Source organism: Macaca nemestrina, chromosome 1, assembly GCF_043159975.1.
Source record: "Macaca nemestrina isolate mMacNem1 chromosome 1, mMacNem.hap1, whole genome shotgun sequence".
NCBI classification, from domain to species: Eukaryota; Metazoa; Chordata; class Mammalia; order Primates; family Cercopithecidae; genus Macaca; species Macaca nemestrina.
Genome location: NC_092125.1, coordinates 181,332,745 through 181,357,908, shown reverse-complemented (window position 1 = coordinate 181,357,908; position 25,164 = coordinate 181,332,745). Strand labels below are relative to the sequence as shown.

Below are 25,164 nucleotides of genomic sequence, written 5' to 3'. Positions count from 1 at the left end.
TGCTGTGCTCTCAATTTCACTAATCTTTTATTTTGGAGTGTTTAAGCTGCTGTTAGTTCCATCAATCTTTTAAACAATCTCAAATACTGTAATTTTCATCTCTAGAAGTTATACTGCTAAGATTGGGTCTTTTAAGATCTTTTATGTCTCTGCTTAGCATCTTGTACATGTAGAATACAATATAATAACTATTGTAATGCCTTTGGTAATTCTAACATCTTGTATAAGTTCTGGCTCAGTTTCCATGGATTGATTTTTTTTAACTTATTTTGAGTTGTATTTTCCTGCTTCTTTGCATGTTTGGCATTTTTTTATTGGTTGCCAGACATTGTGATTTTACCAGTTGGGTGCTGGATATCAATATTCTTGAGCTTTTTTTTTGCAAGTAATGAAGTCAAGTTACTTAGAAATACCTTCCATCTCACATCATATTCTACATTTCAGTAAATGGTGGTTCCAGTCTTCTAGTAGCCCTGGCTATAAAATTTAGAATCATCTTTATCATTTGTTCACATTCCACATCCATGGTGACAAATATTGTCAGATTTTCCTTTAAAATATGTCTAGAAACAGGCTGGTCACAGTGGCTCACACCTGTAATCCCAGCACTTTGGGAGGCCAAGGTGGGCAGATCACCTGAGGTCAGCAGTTTGAAACCAGCCTGGCCAACATGGCGAAACCCCATCTCTATACTAAAAATACAAAAATTATCTGGGCCTGGTGGTGCATGCCTGTAATTCCAGCTACTCGGGAGGCTGAGGCAGGATAATTGCTTGAACCCGGGAGGCAGAGGATGCAGTGAGCCAAGATTGCGCCACTGCACTCCAGCCTGGGTAACAGAGCGAGACTCTGTCTTAGGAAAAAATAAAAATAAAAATAAATAAATAAATAAATTCTCTGTATCTATCTATCTATCTATCTATCTATCTATCTATCTATCTATCTATCTATCCATCCATCCATCCATCCATCCATCCATCCATCCATCCATCCATCCATCCATCCATCCATCCATCCATCCTATCTATCTAGAAACTGACAACTTCTTATCTCTTCTTAAACTGTTAACATCCTGGCCAGGTGTGATGGCTGATGCCTGTAATCCTAGCACTTTGAGAGGCTGTGGCAGTTGGATCACCTGAGGTTGGAGTTCAAGACCAGTCTGGCCAACATGGTGAAACCTTGTCTCTACTAAAAATACAAAAATTAGCCGGGCATGGTGGCACACATCTGTAATCCCAGCTACTTGAGAGACTGAGGCATGAGAATTGCTTGAACCCTGGAGGCGGAAGTTGTGCTGAGCCAAGATCACGCCACTGCACTCCAGCTTGGGCAACAGAGTGAGACTCCATATCAAAAAAAAAAAAAAACAAAAAAACAAGAAAAAAACAAAAAAACTAAGCTCTCACTATCTCCTACCTGGATTGTTTTTATTGGATTGTTTTTATTGTATTTATCTGAACTTTTCTTCTATTCTTCCTCCCTTACCGCCTATTCATTACAGAGAAGTCAGATCTGTTAAAACAGGTCAGAAGCCTAAAGGCAAAAGTCCTCGTGGTGACCTATAAGAACCTATAAAATCTAGCCATTTGCTATTACTTTGACCTTGACTCCAACACTCTTGCTCATTTTGTTTCACCAATACCAGATAGATGGTGTGTTAGTGTGTATGTGTTTCCTTATAGATATTCAATTGAGTGCCTAAGATGTTCCAGGCATTAAAGATATAGCAAGAACAAAACAACTGAGAATTTATACTCTCTTGGATCTTCACCTTAGAGGGAGGAGACAGATAGTTAACAAATAAATATTGACAATGTTAAGTGCTGGTAAAGCAGGGTAAACATTCAAAAAAAATTTTTTTTTTTTTTTGAGACGGAGTCTCGCTCTGTCGCCCAGGCTGGAGTGCAGTGGCATGATCTCTGCTCACTGCAAGCTCCGCCTCCCGGGTCCACGCCATTCTCCTGCCTCAGCCTCCCGAGTAGCTGGGACCACAGGCACCTGCCACCATGCCTGGCTAATTTTTTTTGTATTTTTAGTAGAGACGGGGTTTTGCCATATTAGCCAGGAGGGTCTTGATCTCCTGACCTTGTGATCCACCCGCCTCAGCCTCCCAAAGTGCTGGAATTACGGGTGGAGCCACTCCGCCCGGCCCAAAAATACTTTTTAATGTTGGTATAAGAGGTATATGATAATGTTTGGTTTACTTATAAGAGTTTAAAGACTAACTGAAGAGCTAAAATATGTACAGTGGGGCTTCCATTATACATTTCCTTATTATTTAAATAAATAGGATCTTTCAATATTGACATTTTTTCCATTTGTGTTAATTTTATTACTATAAATTAAACCCTACCATTGATGAATTATTTTATTCTGCTTCAATCTGCTTTGGCGCAGGACTTCAGAAATTACCAGTATACCTTGCCAGTAGTTCAAGGTTTGGTGGTTGATATGGAAGTTCGGAAAACCAGCATCAAAATTCCCAGCAACAGATACAATGAGGTAAGATTTACCATGAAGGCGTATTTTTCATAGTTGAAAACATGAGTGAAGGTGAAAAAAGCATGATTATGTATAAGTTTTATTTATAATTAATTAACAGTGAAATCAGTTCATATTGTATGGTTTAGTTCATTTATGGGGAATTTCATTACAGAAAGACAAGATGTCAAATTTGTAACCTAGTTGTTCATTGGATGTGTCATTTTACCTTTTTATGTTATGATAATTAGTGTTAGATTTGCATTTAGGTCATAAAATTAGCCTCGTATCTATAATATTAGTGGTGAGATTTTTAAAATGTCCCCCCTCCTACTATAAATACTTATTTATTTATTGAGATGGAGTCTTGCTCTGTCGCCCAGGCTGGGGTGCAATGGTGTGATCTGGGCTCACTGTAACCTCTGCCTCCTGGGTTCAAGCGATTCTCCTGCCTCACTCAGCCTCTCGAGTAGCTGAGATTACAGGTGCCCACCACCACAGCCGGCTGAGTTTTTGTATTTTTAGTACAAACGGGGTTTCACCATGTTCGCCAGGCCAGACTTGAACTCCTGACCTCAAGTGATCCACCCCGTTCAGCCTTCCAGAGTGTTGGGATTATAGGCGTGAGCCACTGCGCCTGGTCAATATTTATTATTTTTAACTGTTGTTAATATTTAAACACAGCTTAGTGTAAGTCCCAAAATGGCTTTAAATAAGGTTCCAAAAGGAAATGATTCATTTTGAATTAAGCTATATTTTGTAACTAAAGTGAAATTGTGCATACTATACACAATTAACAGAATTATATAAATATTCTTTGCCTATTTGCACGTGAAGTCTTTCTTGAATTTAAATATTTTTTAAAATCAGTTGTAAAATGTCTAATGATAATTATTGGGCTTTTAAAGAGATTTTATTTTTAAACTTAGTTTGGTATAATAATGATTAAAATTTGTTTTATTAGAGGGTGATAATTCCACTTCTTTCTTAGATTTCTTTCACTTTTTTTTTTTGGAGACACAGTCTCACCCTGTCACCCAGGTTGGAGTGCAGTGGCACGGTCTCGGCTCACCGCAACCTCCACCTCCCAGGTTCAAGCGATTCTCCTGCCTCAGCCTCCCAAGTAGGTGGGATTATAGGCACCTGCCACCATGCCTGGCTAATTTTTGTATTTTTAGTAGAGACGAGGTTTCACCATGTTAGCCAGACTGGTCTCGAACTCCTGATCCCAGGTGATCCACCCGCCTCAGCCTCCCAAAGTGCTGGGATTACAGGCATGAGCCACTGCACCCAGCCAGGTTTCTTTGTATAAAATAATTTTTCCTTCCTTTTCTTTTTTTTTTTTTTTTTCCTTTTTCCTTCCCTTTTTTCTTCATTTAGTCACTAAATCATTTATGCATTGAATATACATTATGTACTTGGTATGCACGTAGAATCACACAGATGTTTTATTGGATTTGTGAGCTCAGTTCTCAGCATTATTATGAGAACGACCTCTGTGAAGAAAGCTTTTACCCATGACTTTCCATGTGATTTTTTTTTTAAGGATATTAGAATATAGTAGCTGTGCTTACTTTTTTCTGGGATACAACTAGCAGTCTTCAGCATTTAGATAATCCTGCCTTGGAATATCAAGGAGTAATAGATAAGACTAGGTAGAGTCAAATCTTTAAAGTGAACTATTTGTAGTTCACAGATCTTGCCCTGTTGCCCCGGCTGGCGTGTAGTAGTGCAATCTTTCATGGCCTAAAGAGTTTTAAAAGAGATTGTGGTTTGAAAACCTATTTTATTTCTCAAATTTGAAATATTATTATCTATTTCACAAACATTTATTAAATATATTCTGTGATTTGAAATATAAAGATGAGAGTAAGCACATTAGGCCTTCTGGCCAAGCGGGGTGGCTCATGCCTGTAATCCCAGCACTTTGGGAGGCCACGGCGGGTGGATCACCTGAGGTCAGGAGTTTGAGACCAGCCTGGCCAACATGGTGAAACCCCATGTCTACTAAAAATACAAAAATTAGCTAGGCGCCTGTAATCCCAACTACTTGGGAGGCTGAGACAGGAGAATTGCTTGAACACAGGAGGCAGAGGTTGCAGTGAACTGAGATCTCACCATTGGACTCCAGCCTAGGTGACAAGTGCAAAACTCTGTCTCCAAAAAAAAAAAAAAAAAAGAGAACATTATGCCTGCTTTCTGAGAGTTTGCTGTCCAGTAAAGTGATGGCATCAGTGGCCTGTCTGGAGTGGCTGTTGCCATCATGCTGGCTGCAGCAGGGAGTTGCTGCCAGGGCTGCATACTCCGTGGAGCCTGTAGGAGCCAGGGACAAGTGGGAGCCCCACCCCTTCCGAGTTGGTGGGGTGGGACCTCCCGAGGTGCAGCCTCCCAAGTTATGGCTGCAGACCTGGGCCTTCTGCTCCATGGAGCAGGCAGGAGCCCCACCCTCCCAGGTGCAGCTGTAGCTACCCAAGTTGTGGCTACAGACCCAGGCATCCTTGCACTCTTGGGTGCCTGGGAAGGCCCCCCTGCCTCACAGGCCTGGAAATGCCTGCTCCTACTGTCTGGCTTTTCCCTACTGTCAGCACCCACTCCAATCTCAGAGCAAAGTTGGGGCAGTGCTGACACACCAGTGCCCTGCCACCTTGGCCCCCTCTGGATCTTGGGCACTGACGAGCATAGGAGGGAAGCTGATGGGGGGATGTGTGCAGCTCGATGATGGCCTGCAGATACCCTATGGAACCTACAGCTTGGGTACCATGAATAGCAGGAGGCAAACACGTTCCTGAACAGAAGGGGGCAGGTCCCCAGTGAAGGCCCAGGAAGGGCCTGAAGGCTAGGGGGCCAGGCCACCAGTCCCATGGACAGTAGCAGGAACTTGTGGTGCCTTTTCTCGGCCTGCCCATGGCCACCCATGGACCAGTCGGCACACGCTTCCCCTCCTCCGAAGCCTATAAAAGCCCCGGGGTCAGCCAGAGCTGAGCAGATGCCAGGATGACCAACTGCAGAGAGGAGCTACCCACTCCAGGGTCTCCTCTCTGCTGAGACCTGCAGACGTTGAGATGACCAGCTGTAGAGAGGGAACTGTTCACTCCAGGGCCACCTCTCTGCTGAGAGCTGAATACTCGATGTGACGACCTGCCTGTAGAGAGGAGCCACCCACTCCAGGGCCTCCTCTGAGCTATTATGTCACTCATAAAGCTCCCCTTCACTTTGCTCACCCTCCACTTGTCTGCATACCTCATTCTTCCTGGATGCAGGACAAGAACTCGGGACCTGCTGAATGGCAGGGCTGAAAGAGCTGTGACAAACAAGGCTGAAACATGCCCTTTGCTTGCCACATTGCAAGTGAAGAGAAGGAGAGAAGAGCTGCAGCCCCTTGGGGAGTCCAAACTTGGGAGCTCCCTGAGCCAGGGCTGTGACTCCCTCTTTGGGGCCCTGTGGTTACTGAAGTCTCCAAGCTCCCGAATGCCACCACATTCCCTGGTGGCAGCTGTGGAAGCTGCTTGAGGTGCACCTGGTCCAGCCATGGCCTGGCAGAGAGCCAGGGCCTGTGCCGGCACCTGGAGCTACCTGCCTCACTGCAGCAGCCAGCATGCCTGACTGTGCAGTGGCTGGAACCCATACTTGCTTTCTCACACACCCCTTGCTGCTCCATGCCTGGCTCACGCTTGGCAGACATGGGATCCAGGCTGGTAGTGTAAGCCTAGCACAGCCTGCCAGGCTGAGTGGCCAGAACAAGCACAGCAGGCCTGAGCAAAACTCGGGCAAAGGCACCACTGGCCACAGAGCTTTCCAGCCAGAAAAGCAACACTCCAAGGATCCTGTAACAGTTAGATGATCAGATGTCATTCCCAAGCAAATAACATATATTGCTCTCCTTGATGTTTGTGAGGTAGCGCTGTGTGTTTAGAAATTTTATTTGTTTGTACAAGTATATCTGTAAAAGCTATGAGGCCCTCATAGTTATTTATTTCTTTTTTTTTTTGAGATAGAGTCCTGCTCTGTCACCCAGGCTGGAGTGCAGTGGCACAGTCTTGGCTCACTGCAACCTACGCCTCCAGGGTTCAAGCAATTCTCCCACCTCAGACTCCTGAGTAGCTGAGACTACAGGCACACACCACCACACCCAGCTAATATTTGTATTTTTAATAGAGATGAGATTTCATCCTGTTGGCCAGGCTGGTCTCAGACTCCTAACTGCAGGTGATCTACCCACCTTGGCCTCCCAAAGTGCTAGAATTACAGGCATGAGCCACTACGTGCAGCCCCCATAGTTATTTCAGTACTGACTGGACACATTCACAACAGCTCCTATTCATATAACCTGTTTTTATCTGAACTCTGCTACCTCCATTTATGGTGTGCAGGTTCAGAATCCTTTGTTCTAAAAGAGTAACTGTATTTCTTGTCATTTATTAGATTTTGTTTTATGGATTATGTATCAGGTATTTTTCTTACCTGATTTAGCAAACTGAATTTTCTTTCTAATTAAATTTTTATTTTAACTCAACAAAATTTTGTCTCACACAATCCCATACAGTTAAATTGTGTTGTGTCTAATCATTCCATTTCGTAGTTGAAAAAGTAATTTCTTTTTTCTTTTCTTTTTGGAAACAGGGTCTCCCTGTGTCACCCAGGCTAAGTTTGTGTCACCCAGTGGCACAATCATGGATCACTGCCGTCTCAACCTCCTGGGCTCAAATGCTCCTCCCACTTCAGCTTCCTAAGTAGCTGGGACTACAGGCACATACCACCACACCCAGCTAATTTTTGTATTTTTTTGTTTTGTAGAGAGAGGGTTTCTCCATGTTGTCTAGGCTGATCCTGAACTCCTGGGCTCAAGTGATACTCCCATCTTGGCTTCCCTAAGTGCTGGAATTACAGGCATCACTACACCTGGCCATAATTTTCTTGTACATTGTATTTAATCACAATATTCTTCTTTTCCTCTCATTCATTTTTTTCCATTTATACTCATAGTCTTTCTTATTATTGCCCATATTGTGTGCTCTTTTGCTTCATGGCTTTTGCAGAGCTGGTTCCTTATTGATTCATACTTCCCCTACTCTTCACCTGCCTAACCCCCACTCATTATTCAGGTGTCACCATAAATGACATTTTTTCAAATATACTTTAACTCCCAACTGGGGTAACTCTCTCTATTATATGCATTCCTAGAATTCTATGCATACTATTTGTAATAATCAGTACATTTGTAATTCCTTGTTGTGTGTCTATTTTCTCTACTATGTCTATCTTATATACCACAGGTATCATTAGCAAACACCCTAGTACGGAGTGGGTGAGCAAGAAATATCTGTTGGATGAAGACATGAAACAGAACTAATATAGATAAAACAATATGAAAACAAGTGGTGAAATTTATTGCAAGTATACTAAAGGTACAGAGAAAGCAGATCTCTAGAAGATGAACAGAATAGACATGAACGTCTCTTAATTTCTTATTGACCCTGAATCCTTAACAGAGCAACCAACACATTGCATGTAGGAGATATTCATAAATGTTCACCAAATAACTAGATGAATGAAAGATTTGAAATTGATAATGAATGATACCTAGGCACTAGAAAGAAAAGGGCAGACGGGGCATGGTGGCTTATGCTCGTAATCCTAGTACTTTGGGAGGCCAAGGTGGGCAGATTGCTTGAGCCTAGGATTTCAAGATCAGCCTGGGCGACATGGCAAGACCCCATTTCTACAAAAATACAAAAAATTAGCCAGGCATGGTAGCATGTGCCCTGTAGTCCCAGCTACTTGGGAGGCTAAGGTGGGAGGATCACCTGAGCCCAGGAAGTCAAGACTGCAGTGAGCTGAGATTTCTCTACTGCACTCCAGCTTTGGTGACAGAGTGAGACCCTGTCTCAAAAAAAAAAAAAAAAAAAAAAAGGGCAGAAAAGACCTTAAGTGAAAAGGGGAATAGATACCTGCCTACACAAAGGAAGGGAAGGAGCATAGGAGCATATCTCGTAGGGAAATGGGAGACAACAAACTGCCTAGCAAAGAGGGGGTTAAAGCAGACTGATGGCTTTGTGGGATGTGAGGTTGTACTAAGACTGCTGGCTTCAAAATCCACTCAGATGAATTTAGATTTTAATATGATAATTTGTAAAGAGCTTTTATAGATTCTTAAGCAGGAAAAGTGACTTAATGAAAGCAGGATTTTGGAAAACTGAGTTTGGTGGCTATATGGAAAATGAGGAGAGGGAGGAACTAAGGATAGACTTTAAGCTTAGAAAGCTAGAAGATAGTACTTCTGACAGCATGGAAATTTTAATAAATAAGCATTGTATATAAAATTTCTAATCTATTTTGTCAAGGCCATTAAAGATCCTTGTTGGTTAAGGTCACCTGGCTTACATATATATGTATTTTTTGAGACAGAGTCTTGCTCTTGCTCTGTTGCCCAACTGGAGTGCAGTGTGGCGTGATCTCGGCTCACTGCAACCTCTGCATCCCAGGCTCAGGTAATACTCCCACCTCAGCCTCCTGAGCAGCTGGGACTACAGGCACACACCTTCATGTCCAGCCAAATTTTCTGTTAGTAGAGATGGGATTTCCCCATGTTGCCCAGGCTGGTCTTGAACTCCTGGGCTCAAGCGATCTGCTAACCTCAGCCTCCCAAAGTGCTCGGATTGCACCACCACACCAGGCCTCATGTTCTTACAATGAGATTATTTTCACCATTGTATTAACTAATAATAAATAAATATTATTTAGTATGTATCAGGCACTATTCTAAGCATATATGTATCTTTATACTAACTCTATGACATGAGTATGCTAAGTACCTTTTTACAGATGAGGAAATTAAGATACAGAGAACTTAGCTGGGTGCCATAGTGTATGTGTATAGTCCTAGGTACAGGTTGAGGTGGGAGGATCACTTGAACCCGGGAGTTTGAGGCCAGCCTAGGCAACATGGCAAGACCCCATCTCTTAAAGAAGCAAAAAAGACACAGAGAACTTAAGTAACTTGCCCATGATCATACAGCTAGCAAATGGTGGAGCTGCCATCAAACCCAGGCGTCTGATTCTCATGTCCCTACTCTTAACCACTGCACTGTAGACTTTAGTTTAAATAATTACCAATTTAGTTTTAGGGCTGATGAGTTAAAGTGATTGTATGTGGTTCTATTCACATTTTTGTATGTAACCAGATCACTGGCGTAGCTGGTACATGCACTTAAATACTGAAGTCTCATGGAACAGTAAAACTAAAATTACCTCTGGGGCATTTCCTAATATGTGATTAGTTTTTTGTTGTCATCATTGTTTTCTCTTTTGAGACAGGGTCTTGCTGTGTTGCCCAGGCTGGAGTGCAGTGGTGCTATCGTAGCTCACTGGTAGCCTCCACCTCCTGGGATCAAGGGATTCTCCCACTTCAGCCCCTGAAGAAGCTGGGACTACAGGTGTGCACTACTACACGCAGCTAATTTTTATATTTTTTTGTAGAGATGAGGTCTTACTATGTTGCCCAGGTTGGTCTCAAACTCCTGAGCTCAAGCAGTCTTCCTACCTTGGCCTCCTCAAAGTGCTGAGATTACAAGCATGAGCCACCATACTCAGCCATGACTGTTTTTTAATATGTTTGTTTAAGATTGGAAAAAGGATGAGCCATAGTAAAAGAAAAAGATATGTTAGAATCAAATAGATCTTGGATTGGTTTTTTTTTTTTCTTTTTTTTTTGAGATGGAGTTTCACTCTTGTCACCCAGGCTGGAGTGCAGTGGTGCAATCTTGGCTCACTGCAACCTTCACCTCCTGGGTTCAAGTGATTCTCCTGCCTCAGCCTCCTGAGTAGCTGGGATTACAAGCACGCACTACCACGCCCAGCTAATTTTTGTATTTTTGGTAGAGACAGGGTTTCACCATGTTGGCCAGGCTGGTCTCCAATTGCTGACCTTAGGTGATCTGCCTGCCTCAGCCTCCCAAAGTGCGGGGATTATAGGCGTGAGCCACCGTGCCTGGCTGGATTGATGTTTAGTTACTAGCTGTATTACCTTAGTGGGTTAATCTCTCTTCTGCAATATGGGTATGCTCATATTATGAAGTGTTGTGACATTTCAATCACGTGTCAAATAACTAGTGTTGTATATTAGCCTGGTATACTATAATTGTACATAAATTGTATGCTATTGTTGTCTTCATTTTTATCACTTAGATTAATTGTTCATATGGTTAATTTTTATTTTTATTTATTTACTTTTGAGATGGAGTCTCACTCCATCGCCCAGAGTGGAGTGCAATGGTATAATCTTGGCTCAGTGCAACTTTTGCCTCCTGGATTCAAGCAATTCTCCTGCCTTGGCCTCCTGAGTAGCTGAAATTACAGGCGCACGCCACCATGCCCAGTTAATTTTTGTATTTTTAGTAGAGACGGGGTTTTGCTGTGTTGGCCAGGCTGGTCTTGAACTCCTGACCTTAGGTGATCGGTCCGCATCAATCTCCCAAAGAGCTGGGATTACAGGCGTGAGCCGCCACGTCGGGCTTCATTTGGTTAACTTTTATTGAACTTGTGTTACAAACTTCTCATTTTCATGTGGTTATAGGATATATCTAACTTCCCAGTATAGCAAAATTCCCTTAGGAAGTACATGGCATCTGGGTAAATCTACAAGAAGGCTTAACCAGAGTGATGAAGACTCAAAAAATCATTTAAAAATATATAGATTGAATCTAACTGTAAATATTTAATATAAGGAAAAGAAGACTATAAAGGAATAGCACAGCATCCACCATTAATATGTGTAGGCTCTATTACACTTTGAGACTCATGAGGTTATTTGATTATAGGATATATTTAACCCTAGGGTTCCCATAGGGATATAGAACATGAACCATAGCTTGATAGTAGTATAGTGTCAGGCGTTTGTTACCTTTGACAGTCTTTGCAACAGCCCATGTAGCATCTGACATAGCTAATTGGGAGCATCTTTTTGGGCCTTCCTCCAGCCCCAGATAACTGCTCAAATGACAATATTCACATCAGGCAGGTGTAAGAGCTGTCCGCTTAGAAATCTTATTCCTCACAGCAACGAATATCTCTTGTAACAACTTCATAGGCATAGATTCCAGGGTGTCTCTAGGGGACTTGCTCTGTTACAAGAGTGACTGTTCAAGTAAGACCAAAGTTATGACTTATCTATCAGGGGTTTATGGTTCTCCCTGTTCAAGTATAATTTATTATCTTTCACTTTTGCCCATGTTGGAATAATAGGGATTGATTGTATGGATTGAATTGTGTCCCTGTAAAGTTCATGTATTGAAGTTGTAACCTCCCAGTACCTCAGAATATGACTTTATTTGGAGAGAGGGTCTTTACAAAGGTAATCAAGTTTAAATGAGGTCATTGGAGCAGGCCGAAATCCAATATGACTGGTGTCCTTATACGAAGGGGGAATATGGAAACAGACACACATATAGGGAAGATGATGTGAAGAGACATAGGGAGAAGATGGCCAACTACAAGCCAAGGATAAAGGCCTGGAAACAGATCCTTCCATCACAGCCCTCAGACGGAAACAGAACTCTCTCTGCTGATGTCGATTTTGGACTTGATTTTGGACTTCTAGCCTCCAGAAATGTAAGACGATGCATTTCTGTTGTTTAAACCATCCAGCTTGTACTTTGATATAGCTGTGCAAGCATGCTATCACACCAGTCCACCTTAAACAACTAAATATCAAGACAAAGTATGTTAAAAACAAAAGATAATGGGCAGAGGTGAGTCTTGTGCTTACCTTATCTTACTGCCTGCAGTTTTCAGGCCATAGTGCAGGTAGGGGGAACCCAAACTGACTTAGAGGTCTCCCTGACTTGAGACGGAGTTGAGAATGTAGAGAGCCCCTGATGGTTAGAATTTGCAGGACCAATTGCCAGAAATTTTTTTTAAATTCAGGAGATCTGGAAAGATTTCTGGAGTCTTAGCTGATTACTTACTTGTCAGTGTATCTATACGAGGAAAGCACTGGAAAGAAATGGGTAGAACAATTCTCATAGGGTCAGGAATAGTTTGTATTCTTACCAGCCAGAGTGACAAAGGTTCTTGTACTACATGGGCCACATTATGTCTAATGACTCAAATTATGTACAGATTCAAGCTGCTCTGATCCTACCTGATAAGCTTTAAAGAAAGCTTGAAAAGGATGAAAGAATGGGCACATTAAGGAGAGCTATGGAAGATACAAAAAAGACCCAAATCAAGCTTTAAGAAATGAAGGTGACAACGGGATGAAAAGTATGTTGGATGAAATTAAATGCAGATTAGAGAGTGCTGAAGAAAAAAACTCGTGATCATGAAAACATAACAGAAATGATCCAAAATGAAACACAAAGAGAAAAGATTTAAAAATTAAATGAACAAAGCCAGGCGCAGTGGCTCAAGCCTATAATCCCAGTACTTTGGGAGGCCGAGACGGGCGGATCACGAGGTCAGGAGATCGAGACTATCCTGGCTAACACGGTGAAACCCCGTCTCTACAAAAAAATACAAAAAACTAGCTGGGCGAGGTGGCGGGTGCCTGTAGTCCCAGCTACATGGGAGGCTGAGGCAGGAGAATGGCATAAACCTGGGAGGCGGAGCTTGCAGTGAGCTGAGATCCGGCCACTGCATTCCAGCCTGGGTGACAGAGCAAGACTCCGTCTTAAAAAAAAAAAAAAAAATTAAATGAACAGCACATCATCGAGTTGTGGAAATGTCAAGCAGCCAAATTCTGTAATTGAAGTACCCAAAGGAGAGAAAAGGTGGTGGACCTAAAAAATATTTGAAGAAACAATGGTTAAAAAATTTCCAAATTTAATGAAAACTATAAACTTATAGATCCAAGAAGCTCAATGAATCCCAGTTGCAAGAAACAGGATAAAAACTACATTAGGAAATGTTATGATCATAATGAAATTGTATAAAAATTCACATAAAGAGAAGAACCTTAAAAGCAGCTTGAGGGAAGAAATCTTCCTTATATACTTAGGTATTTTGCAAATATAAGAATGACAGCACATTTCTCATGAAAACAATGCAAGTTGCAAGAGAGTGCAGCAAAATCTTTAAAATGCTGCAAAAAAAAAAAAAAAAAAAACCACCACCAAAACCTGTCATGCTATATTTTATACCCAGTGAAAATGTTTTAAAAATGAAGGCAGGCTGGGTGCAGTGACTCACACCCATAATCCCAGCACTTTGGAAGGCCGAGGTGGGCAGATCACTTGAGGCCAAGAGTTCGAGACCAAACTGGCCAACATAGTGAACCCCCGTCTCTACTAAAAATACAAAAGTAGGCCAGGCGCTGTGGCTCACGCCTGTAATCCCAGCAGTTTGGGAGGCCAAGGTGGGTGGATCGCCTGAGCTCAGGAGTTTGAGACCACCTAGGGCAACATGGTGAAACCCGTTCTCTACTAAAAATACAAAAAAATTTACCAGGTGTGGTGGTGCGCGTCTCTAGTCCCAGCTACTTGGGAGGCTGAGGCAGGAGAATCACTTGAGGCAAAGGTTGCAGTGAGCCGAGATTGCACCACTGCACTCCAGCTTAGCGTACAGAGTGAGACCTGGCCTCAAAAAGAAAAAAAAAAAAATAGCAAAAGCTAGCCAGGCGTGGTGGTGGGCACCTGTAGTCCCAGCTTCTCAGGAGTCTGAGCCACAAGAATTGCTTGAATCTGGGAGGCAGAGGTTGCAGTGAGCTGAGATCGTGCCACTAAGGCAAAGCGTTTTCTCAGATACGTAGAGTTTATCACCAACAGACCTGTTCCACAAGAATGTTAAAGTCCATCCATACCAAATATTGGAAATCTGGATCTACACAAAGGAATGAAAAGTGACAGAAATGATAAATTTACAGGTAAACATAACATCTCTTTAAAGGACAATTAACTGTTTCAAATTAAATGTTTGGCTGGGTGCAGTGGCTCATGCCTGTAATCCCTGTACTTTGAGAGGCTAAGGTGGGATGATTGCTTGAAGCCAGGAGTTCAAGGACAGCTAGGCAACAAAGTGAGACACCATCTTGACAAAAAAATACAAAAATTAGCTGGGTATGGTGGTACATACCAGTATTCCTAACTACTCTCTAGGCTGAGGCAGGAGGATTGCTTGAGCCCAGTAATTGGAGGTTGCAGTGAACTATGATCACACCATTGCACTCCAGCTTGGGCAATGGAATGAGACCCTGTCTCTAAAATAAACTAACATATATTAAATAATAATGTATTGCGGAATTTATACCATATGTAGAGACAAAATGTAGAACAGTAGCAAAAAGGCCAGGGAAGAGGATATGGAAGTATATGACATGTGATATGGTATAATTTTACTTAAAAGTTTATTGGTAAGTTAAAGATACGTAATATAAACCCAAAAGCAACCACTAAAAAAATCTAATGGATAGGTATTGCTAATCAAAAAAAATAAAATGTAATAATAAAAGAAGGCTGAAAAAGATAACAAAGAAGAGATGGGACAAATAATAAATAGCAAGATAGTAAATTTAAATCCAGTCATATAAAAAAACACTCAAATATAAATGATCTAAATACCTTCAAGTAAAAGGCAGAAATTGTCAGACTGAATAAGGAAGATTCATCTATATATTGTGTAAGAAACATACGTACAAGAAAAATATGGACGGGGCTGGGCGCGATGGCTCATGCCTGTAATCCCAACACTGGGAGGTCGAGGCGGGCAGATCACCTAAGGTCAGGAGTTCGAGACCAACCTGGCCAACATGGCGAAAACCCGTCTCCATTAAAAATACAAAATTAGCCAGGCATGGTGGTCTGTGCTTGTAGTCCCAGCTACTTGGGAGGCTGAGGCAGGAGAATTATCTGAACCCAGGAGGCAGAGGTTGCTTTGAGCCAAGATCCTGCCATTGCACTTCAGCCTGGGCAACAAGAGTGAAACTCCATCTCAAAAAAGAAAACCGGCCGGGCGCGGTGGCTCAAGCCTGTAATCCCAGCACTTTGGGAGGCCGAGACGGGCGGATCATGAGGTCAGGAGATCGAGACCATCCTGGCTGACACGGTGAAACCCCGTCTCTACTAAAAAATACAAAAAAATAGCCGGGCGAGGTGGCGGGCGCCTGTAGTCCCAGATACTCGGGAGGCTGAGGCAGGAGAATGGCGTGAACCCGGGATGTGGAGCTTGCAGTGAGCCGAGATCTGGCCACTGCACTCCAGCCTGGGTGGCAGAGCGAGACTCCGTCTCAAAAAAAAAAAAAAAGAAAAGAAAACCACGGCCGGGTGCAGTGGCTCACACCTGTAATCTCAACACTTTGGAAGGCCAAGGTGGGTGGATCACCTGAGGTCAGGCGTGTTAGACCAGCCTAGCCAACATGGTGAAACTCCGTCTCTATGAAAATACAATAATTAGCTGGGCTTTGGTGGTGGGTACCTGTAATCCCAGCTACTCGGGAGGCTGAGGCAGGAAAATTGCTTGAACCTGGGAGGTGGAGGTTGCACTGAGCCAAGATTGCGCCACTGCACTCCAGCCTGGGCGACAGAGTGAGACTCCATCTCAAAAAAAACAAAACAAAAACCAGTAAATGGGTAGAAAATATACCATAGTAATATTAATTAAAAGAAAGCTAAATGGCTACATTAATATCCAGGTATTTCAGACATATATTATTACCAGGGATAAAAAAATACATACCATATTTATAAAGGGATCAATTTATCAAAATGATACAACAATTTCAAAACATGTATCTAATAACAGAGCTTTAAAATGCACAGTGCAAGAACTGGTAAAACTACAAGGTTAAATGGAGAAATCTACAATAATATTTGGAGATTTCAATAACCCTCTCTCACTAATTGAAGGAAGTAGTAAATAGAAAATCAGCAGGACTATGGAAAACTTGAACAACACAGCCAATTTTACTTAACTGATTTTTATAGAATACTCCACACCACAGCATCAGAATGCACATTCTTTTCCAGTGCACACAGCACATTTATGAAATAGACCATTTTCTTTGGCGTAAAAGAGGTCTTAATAAATTTAAGATGATTCAAATCATACAGAGTGTGGTCTGTGACCACACAGCTGTAAATAAGAAACCAATACTAGAAAGATCTCTAGAAAATTCCCAAATATTTGGAAATAAAGTGTACATTTCCCAATAATCCATGGGTCAAAGAATAAACCAAAAGGAAAATTACGAAGTATTTTGAACTGCTTGAAAATGAAAGCATGAGATATAAAAATTGGGGGATATAGCTAAAACAATGATTAGAGATACATTTATAGCATTAAACCCTTATATTAGAAAAAAGGCCAAGCACGGTGGCTCATGCCTATAATCTCAGCACTTTGGGAGGCTGAGGTGGGCGGATCACTTGAGGTCAGGAGTTCGGGACCAGCCTGGCCAACATGGTGAAACCCCATCTCTACTAAAAATACAAAAAAATTACCCGGGTGTGATGGTGCATGTCTGTAATCCCAGGAGGTAGAGGTTGCAGTAACTCAAGATCACGCCATTGCACTCCAGCCTGGGTGACAGAGCGAGACTCTGTCTCAGAAAAAAAAAAGAAAAAAGACATCTCAAATCAATGACCTACTTGTCTGCCTTCAGTAATTAGACAACAAAGAGTAAATGAAATACAAAATAGAAGAAATAATAAAGATAAGCAATCCATAAAATGGAAGACAAAAACAATAAAGAAAATTAATGAAACTTAAAGCTAGTTCTTTGAGAAGAGCAATAAAATTGATAACCCTCTAGTTAGACTGATTAGTTAGGGAAAACAACAAATTCCCTTTTTAGGATATGAAAGAGGGAAGCTATTACTACAGGTCCGATAGACAGTATGAACATGTTTTGGCCAGTGTGCGTGTTTGACTTAGATAAAGTAGGCAAATTATTTGAACAGTAAGTTTTCACAGCTTTCAAGAATAAATAGATAACCTAAATAGGCCTGTATTTATTAAAAGAACTGAATTTATTGTTTAAAACCTTCCCACAAAGAAAAGTCCTAGTTCAGATGGTTTCACAGGTAACTTAACAAACAATGAAGGAAGAAATAACACCATTTCTGTGCAAACACACCAGGAAAATAGAAGAGAAGGAATCTTACTCTGTGAGGTCAGCCTTATACTAATAACAAAACCAAAAAAGACATTGCAAGAAATGAAAACTATACATCATACCTCTCATGAAGATATTTGCATAGTTAACAAATTTTTAGTAAATCCACTCTAACAATATATAAAATAATGTATATTATGAATAAATGTGGTTTATTTCAGGAATGCTAAGTTGGTTTAACATTCAAAACTCAATCCATAATTTAGGATACAGGATCCTTTAGCAGGATGAAAAAGGAAAACCATATAATACAGCAAAAGCAGTTGACAAAAATCCTACTTCCATTCAAGGTTTGAGAGAGCATGATTGTGTTTTTGTGTGTGTGTGTGTGTGCATCTTGGCAATCTGAGAAGAGAACGTTCACAAGTTAATGATTATCTTTGAAAAACCTATAATTAACCTATCTAATCGTAACAGACTGAGTGCTTCCCTTTTAAGATTGGAAACAAGAAGGGGATGTTCACCCCTATTTTTATTCAGCATTGTAATGGAGCTTCTAGCCAATGTAATAAGGGGGAAAAATAAGAGTCATAAAATTATATATTAAAAAAAGACTGTCAGTATTCATGGATAACATGGCTATGTAGAAAATCCTATGGAGTCTACAAAATGGCCACTAGATCTACTAAGTGAAGTTAGCAAAGTTGCAAGATTATTGTGTAAAAATCAGTAGCATTTTGGTATACTAGCAATGAACAATTGAATACAGAAATTTAATAACAGTACAGTAGGCCAGGTGTGGTGGCTCACACCTGTAATTCCAACACTGTGGGGAAAAGGTGGGCTGATTGCTTGAGCCCAGGAGTTCTAGACCAGCCTGGGCATCACGGCAAGAACCCGTCTCTACAAAAAATACAAAAATTAGCCAGGTGTCATGGCACATGCCTGTAATCCCAGCTGCTCAAGAGCTGAGGTGGGAGGATCACTTGAGCCTAGGAGGCAGAGGTTGCAGTGAGCTGAAATTGTGTCACTGTACTTCACTCTGGGTGACAGAGTGTGACCCTGTCTCAAAAAAAAAAAAAAGAAAAAACCACAACTTCAAAAATGTGACATAATTTGGGATAAATTTCTTAGGTGATCTGTAATACACTGAAAACTACAAAATATTGTTATGAGAATTTAAAGACCTAAATAAATAGAGATATATAATATTTATGGATTGGTAGACTCAGTACTGTTAAGATGTCAGTTCTCCCCAGATTGATCTGTAGCTTCAACACAATCCCAATCAAAATACTAGTAGGCTTTTTAAAAAATAAAAATTGGCCAGGCACAGTGGCTCACACCTGTAATCCTAACACTTTGGAAGGCTGACGTGGGCGGATCACCTGAGGTCAGGAGTTTGAGACCAGCCTGACCAACAAGGTGAAACCCCATCTCTACTAAAAATACAAAATTAGCTGGGTGTGGTGGCACATACCTGTAATCCCAGTTACTCAGGAGGCTGAGGCAGGAGAATCACTTGAACCTGGGAGGTGGAGGTTGCAGTGAGCCAAGATCGCACCATTGCACTCCAGCCTGGGCGACAAGAGCAAAATTCCATCTCAAAAATAAATAAATAAATAAAAATACATAACAATTGAGGTGCTGATCCTGAAATTTATATGGGGATGCAAAGAACCTAGAACAGCCAAAACAACTTTGAAAAAGAACATAATAGCCGGGCGCGGTGGCTCAGGCCTATAATCCCAGCACTTTGGGAGGCCGAGGTGGGTGGATCACGAGGTCAGATCAAGACCATCCTGGCCAACATGGTGAAATCCCATTTCTACTGAAAATACAAAAATTAGCTGGGCGTGGTGGTGCGTGCCTGTAATCCCAGCTACTTGGGAGGCTGAGGCAGGAGAATCTCTTGAACCCGGGAGGTGAAGGTTGCAGTGAACTGAAATTGTGCCACTGCATTCCAGCCTGGTGACAGAGAGGGAGACTTTGCCTCAAAAAAAAAAGAGAAAACATAATTCCAGGACTTCTTAGATGATGTTAAGACTTTTCTTCTTTTTTTTTTTTTTTTAAAGACAGAGTTTCACTCTTGTTGCCCAGGCTGGAGTGCGGTGGTGTGATCTCGGCTCACTACAACCTCCGCCTCCTGGTTCAATTCTCCTGCCTCAGCCTCCCGAGTATCTGGAATTACAGGCACGTGCCACCACGCCCAACTCATTTTGTATTTTTAGCAGAGATGGGGTTTCTCCACGTTGGTCAGGCTGGTCTTGAACTCCTGACCTCAGGTAATCCACTCGCCTTGGCCTCCCAGTGTGCTGGGATTACAGGCATTAACCACCGTGCCTGCCTATTAAGATGTATTTTAAAAGTAGAGTGATCAAAGCAGTATTGTTTGGGTGTAAATATATATGAATAGACCAATGGAACAGAATAGAGAGTCAAAACATAGATGCTCACAGATGCTCAATTGCTTTTCCATAAAGATGCCAAGGCGGTTCATTAGGAAAAGGATAATCTTTTGAACAAAAATCGTCTTGGTAATTGTATAACCAGTTGTTTGAAAAAGAAGATGAGGCCGGGCGCGGTGGCTCAAGCCTGTAATCCCAGCACTTTGGGAGGCTGAGATGGGCGGATCACAAGGTCAGGAGATCGAGACCATCCTGGCTAACACGGTGAAACCCGGTCTCTACTAAAAAATACAAAAAACTAGCCGGGCGAGGTGGCGGGCGCCTGTAGTCCCAGCTACTCGGGAGGCTGAGGCAGGAGAATGGCGTAAACCCGGGAGGCGGAGCTTGCAGTGAGCTGAGATCCGGCCACTGCACTCCAGCCTGGGCGACAGAGCAATACTCTGTCTCAAAAAAAAAAGAAAAAAAAAAAAAGAAGATGAACCTCAACCGTTACCTCATACCATGTACAAAAGTTAATGGGAAATGGTTTATAGATTTATACAGAGTTAAACTAAAACTTCTGAAAGAAAACGTAAGAGAAAAATCTTAGTGACCTTTGGCTTGAAGGAGGGTGAGGGAACAATTTATTACAAAGGGGCTCAAGGAAATTTTGGGGGGGATGATTGCAAGTGCCTTTTTATGGGTATATGCACATGTCAGAATTCATCAAATTATACACTGTAAATATGTGTAATTCTTCAGTTATTTTAAATATAACTGTAAAAGGAAATACATCATTTTTGTTTCTAGTAATGTAGTAGACATTCAAACTTTGATCAGGTCACTGCAGTGACATAGCCAAAGAGTTAACCTGTTGAAGTCTCACACAAAAAGGAACAAGGTTTTGTTAACTCTTTACTCAACACCAAAAAAGGAATAGAGAAGTTTATGTTGGTTGTGATACAAGAATCTGTGAAATCATGTATTTGTACAATTCTCCATCTTGTATAAGACAGGCTGAAAAATAGGCTGAATGGCCTCTTGAGATTCTTTCCCACTCTGAGCTTCTAAAATAGGAGTTTTGGTTTATTTTAATTTGAAACTACACATATTTTTCAGAGAAGTGTGAAATTACAAAAGCATAATTTCATAGGTTCTTTGTAGCACTGGTGAGAACAGATGGTGCTAAAGTCTGTTTGAGGAATGTTTGATTCTCTGTCCTTCAAGGAATACATTTCTTTTAGGGAATTAGGAGCTGATAGTCCTCTTCTCAAAGGAATGAAAGGAGTTGGTCAAAGGTCCTCTGGAGAATAGTGCAGAGGAGAGAGATGATGTCCCATTGATTATTGGTATAGCTTTTCCTAGTTTATACATACAAGTACTTAACAATAGATATGTTCAAATAAAAGAATCCTCAAGAAGAAGCCCGTGATGCTGTACCTCCACTGACTACAAGAGGAGGCCACTGCTGAACCCCGCATACCCAGGATAGTACTGTCTTCTCCCTTATGTACATGTCCGTTGACGGGAGTGGTTCTACTACACTGGACTTCTAGTCAAACTCCTGACTTTCTCTGTCTCCCAGAACTCACAGCCTCACTGCCATATTTGTCCTTGAGACCATCAGCTCCAATCTTGTGTTTATGTCAAGCACCACAAGAAGTTCTGGAGTCCTAGGGCATCCCTCATTTATCATAATTTAATTTCCATCTCTGTACACCCTCCTTTCTGACCCCATTGTGGAGAACCCAAGATATTAGTTCTTGTAAGTCTTACTTGCCTCTATCCATTTCCTTGATTAACTTATCCAGTTCTATGGGCTTAAATAGTGTTTCTAAACTGACATCTTCCAAATGTTTGTTTTTAGCCCGAATCTCTCTCCTGTTTTGTAGACTTGACTGTCTTACTGCCCACTCGACATCTCCACTTGCATACACATTTCAAGCTTAGCAAGTTCAACTTTGACATGGTTGTCTCACAGGCTTCTCTATCTAAATTAATGACAGTGCTGTCATCTTTCCAGTTACCCAGGCCCAAAACTTTAGAGTCATCTTTGAATCTTCTTTCCCTCATTCCCTGATAGACAAATCTATCAGGAAATTCTGCTGCCTCTACCTTCTAAATATATCTATAATCCAGCTGCCTCTCAATCCTGGGACCAGTCTGGTCTCTGACCTAGATTTCTGCAGTGTCCTCCTAACTGGTCTTTCTCTTAGTACCCTTGCCTCAGTCTGTTCTCAATGTAGAAACTTAAATGGTCTGGTCTTGTCTTTTTTTGAGACAGAGTCTCGCTGTTTCGCCCAGGCTGGAGTGCAATGGCGCGATCTCAGCTCACTGCAGCCTCCACCTCCCGGGTTCAAGCGATTCTTCTGCCTCAGCCTCCCAAGTAGCTGGGGCTACAGGCACGTGCCACCATGCCCGGCTAATTTTTATATTTTTAGTAGAGACAGGGTTTCACTATATTGGCCAGGCTGGTCTTGAGCTCCTGACCTTGTGATCTGCCCTCCTCGGCCTCCCAAAGTGCTGGGATTACAGGAGTGAGCCACTGCGCCCGGCCTGGTCCTTTCAAAACTAATTCATATCATATCATTCCTCTGCTTAAAACCTTCCACAGATTTTTCATCCCAATCAGAATGACACAAGTCCTCTACACCATTTGTATTTCTTGACTCATTATCTCTGTGACCTCATTTTTTATACCTCTTCCTTTTCTGTCACTCAGCTCTGGCCACACTGTCTTCTGTGTTCCTTGAAATTCCAGGGCATTCTACTGTACTGCTCTCCAGGGCCTTGCACATATCCTGGTACAGTGGGATAACAGCCTTTGGCTTTTCCCTCACTTTTTTCAGTAAGACATCCTCTGACTCTCCTATTTAAAATTGTACCCACCAATACTCCCAGTCCTCCTTCCATGTTTTATTTTTCTCTGTAGCACTTATGTATAATGGTTTTATGTATTTTACTTATTTGTTTATTGTTTTTGTCTCCTGCTCCTACACAAGAATATAAGCTCTGTGAGGGCAGGAATTTGTCTGCTTGTCTATTACTGAATAAAGCAAACACTAAAACAGTGTCTGGCACATATTAGATACTCAGTGCCCATTGGCTAAATGAATAAGTATTTTCTAAATGAATGAGTGAAGGCAGCCTGGGCAGCGTAGTGTGAGACCTCGGCTCTACAAAGTAAAAAATAGGCCAGAGGTCTGGGTGTGGTGCCTTATGCCTGTAATCCCAGCACATTGGGAGGCCAAGGAGAGAGGGTCACTTCAGGTCCTGTGTTTGAGAGCAGCCTGGCCAACATGGTGAAACCCCGTCTCTACCAAAAAATACAAAAATTAGGTGGGTGTGGAGGCACATGCCTGTAATCCCAGTTACTTGGGAGGCTGAGGCAGGAGAATCACTTTAACCCAGGAGGCAGAGGTGGCAGTGAGCCAAGATCACGCCACTTCCAGCCTGGGCAACACAGTAAGACCCTGTCTCCAAAAAAAAAAAAAAAAAAATAGACCGGGAGTGGTGGCTTACACCTGTAATCCCAGCACTTTGAGAGGCTGAGGTGAGAGGTGGGTGAATCACTTGAGGCCAAGAGTTTGAAACCAGCCTGGACAACATGACGAAACCCTGTCTCTACTGAAAATAAGTAAGCCAGGCATGGTGGTACATGCTGTAGTCCCAGCTACTCGGGAGGCTGAGGCACAAGAAAAACTTGAACCCAGGAGGCAGAGGTTGCAGTGAACTGAGATCGTGTCCCCCTGCACTCCAGCCTGGGCGACAGAGTGAGACTTGGTCTCCAAAATAAATAAATAGGCCAGTCGCGGTGGTGCACACTTGTAATCCCAGCACTTTGGAAGGCCAAGGTGGATGGATCACCTGAGGTCAGGAGTTCATGACCAGCCTGACTAACATGGTGAAACCCCGTCTCTACTAAATACAAAAAAAAAAAAAAAAAAAATAGCTGGCATGGTAGTGCATGCCTGTAATCCGAGCTACTTGGGAGGCTGAGACAGGAGAATCACTTGTACCTGGGAGGCGGAGTTTGCAGTGAGCTGAGATTGCGCCATTGCACTCCAGCCTGGGCAACAAGAGCAAAACTCTGTATCAAAAAGAAAAAAAAAAAGAAATAAAGATAGCTGGGCGTAGTGGTACATACCTCTAGTCTGTGTACCTGGGAGGCTGAGGTGGGAGGATCACTTGAGCCCAAGAGTTGGAGGCTGCAGTAAGCTATGATTATGCCACTGCACTCCAGCCTGGGCAACAGAGCGAGACGCTGTCTCAAACAAAACAAAACAAAAACCCAAAAACAAAAACAACCAAAACAGAATGAATGTAGGCCCATAGTTGTCAATATGTACATTCATAGGACTTGAAGATGGGGTCTAGCCTCTGGACACTAGTGAATTTCAGCTAACTGGAAGGGTACATATTTACATTTTTCTTAAAATTACTCCAAGAAAGGATATTCTTCCACCTTTTCCATGATTCTTCAGCTCAGTGTTTCTTTCTCAGTTCTAGTTCTGTTCCTCACTCATGCTGTTTCCTCTGTCCAGAATATTCCTTTTGTGTACCTGAAAGCCTTTAGCAAACCTCCCTAAAATTCTCCATACCCTTGACAGTGTCACTGTTTTTCTCCTCCATTTTCCTGATGTTCTTTATTTCTGTAACATGCACAGGGTGATGGGTATGAATCCTGTCCTCTGAATGGTGAGCCTCTTGAGGGCAGAGTGTCTTTCATGCTTCCCTGTATCCTTGTAGTTGTTCACTTTCATAGATTTTCCTCATCTTTGTACTGGATCTTCCTATCTAAAGCCTTTGTTAATCACTCATAATGTTTATAGAATTGAATCACTAAAACTTACCTTATTTGGCCAGGTACAAGGAATGGCTCATGCCTGTCATTCCAGCACTTTGGGAGGCGGAAGAGGGAGGATCACTTTAGCCCCAAGATTTGAAACCAGCCTTGGCAACATAGTAAGAAAGACCCTGTCCATACGAAATTAAAAATAAAAGAATTAGGCTGGGCGTGGTGGCTCACGCCTGTAATCGCAACACTTTGGGAGGCTGAGGCGGGCGAATCACGAGGTCAGGAGATCAAGACCATCCTGGCTAACATGGTGAAACTCCGTCTCTACTAAAAATACAAAAAAATAGCCGGGCGTGGTGGTGGGCGCCTGTAGTCCCAGCTACTCGGGAGGCTGAGGCAGAAGAACGGCGTGAACCTGGGAGGCAGAGCTTGCAGTGAGTCGAGATTATGCC

At 42.2% G+C, this 25,164-nt stretch overlaps 1 protein-coding gene across 2 annotated transcripts in view; it reads left to right on the top strand.

Annotated features, from left to right (window-relative positions):
• Positions 1 to 25,164, top strand: part of LOC105495054 (zinc finger FYVE-type containing 9) — a 203,106-nt gene that overhangs the window by 153,190 nt on the left and 24,752 nt on the right. For both annotated transcript variants that reach the window (XM_011764207.3, XM_011764205.3), the window contains one exon: positions 2,401 to 2,505. In XM_011764207.3, the coding sequence (XP_011762509.2) occupies positions 2,401 to 2,505 (105 nt within the window). The remainder of the gene's footprint in view (positions 1 to 2,400; positions 2,506 to 25,164) is intronic.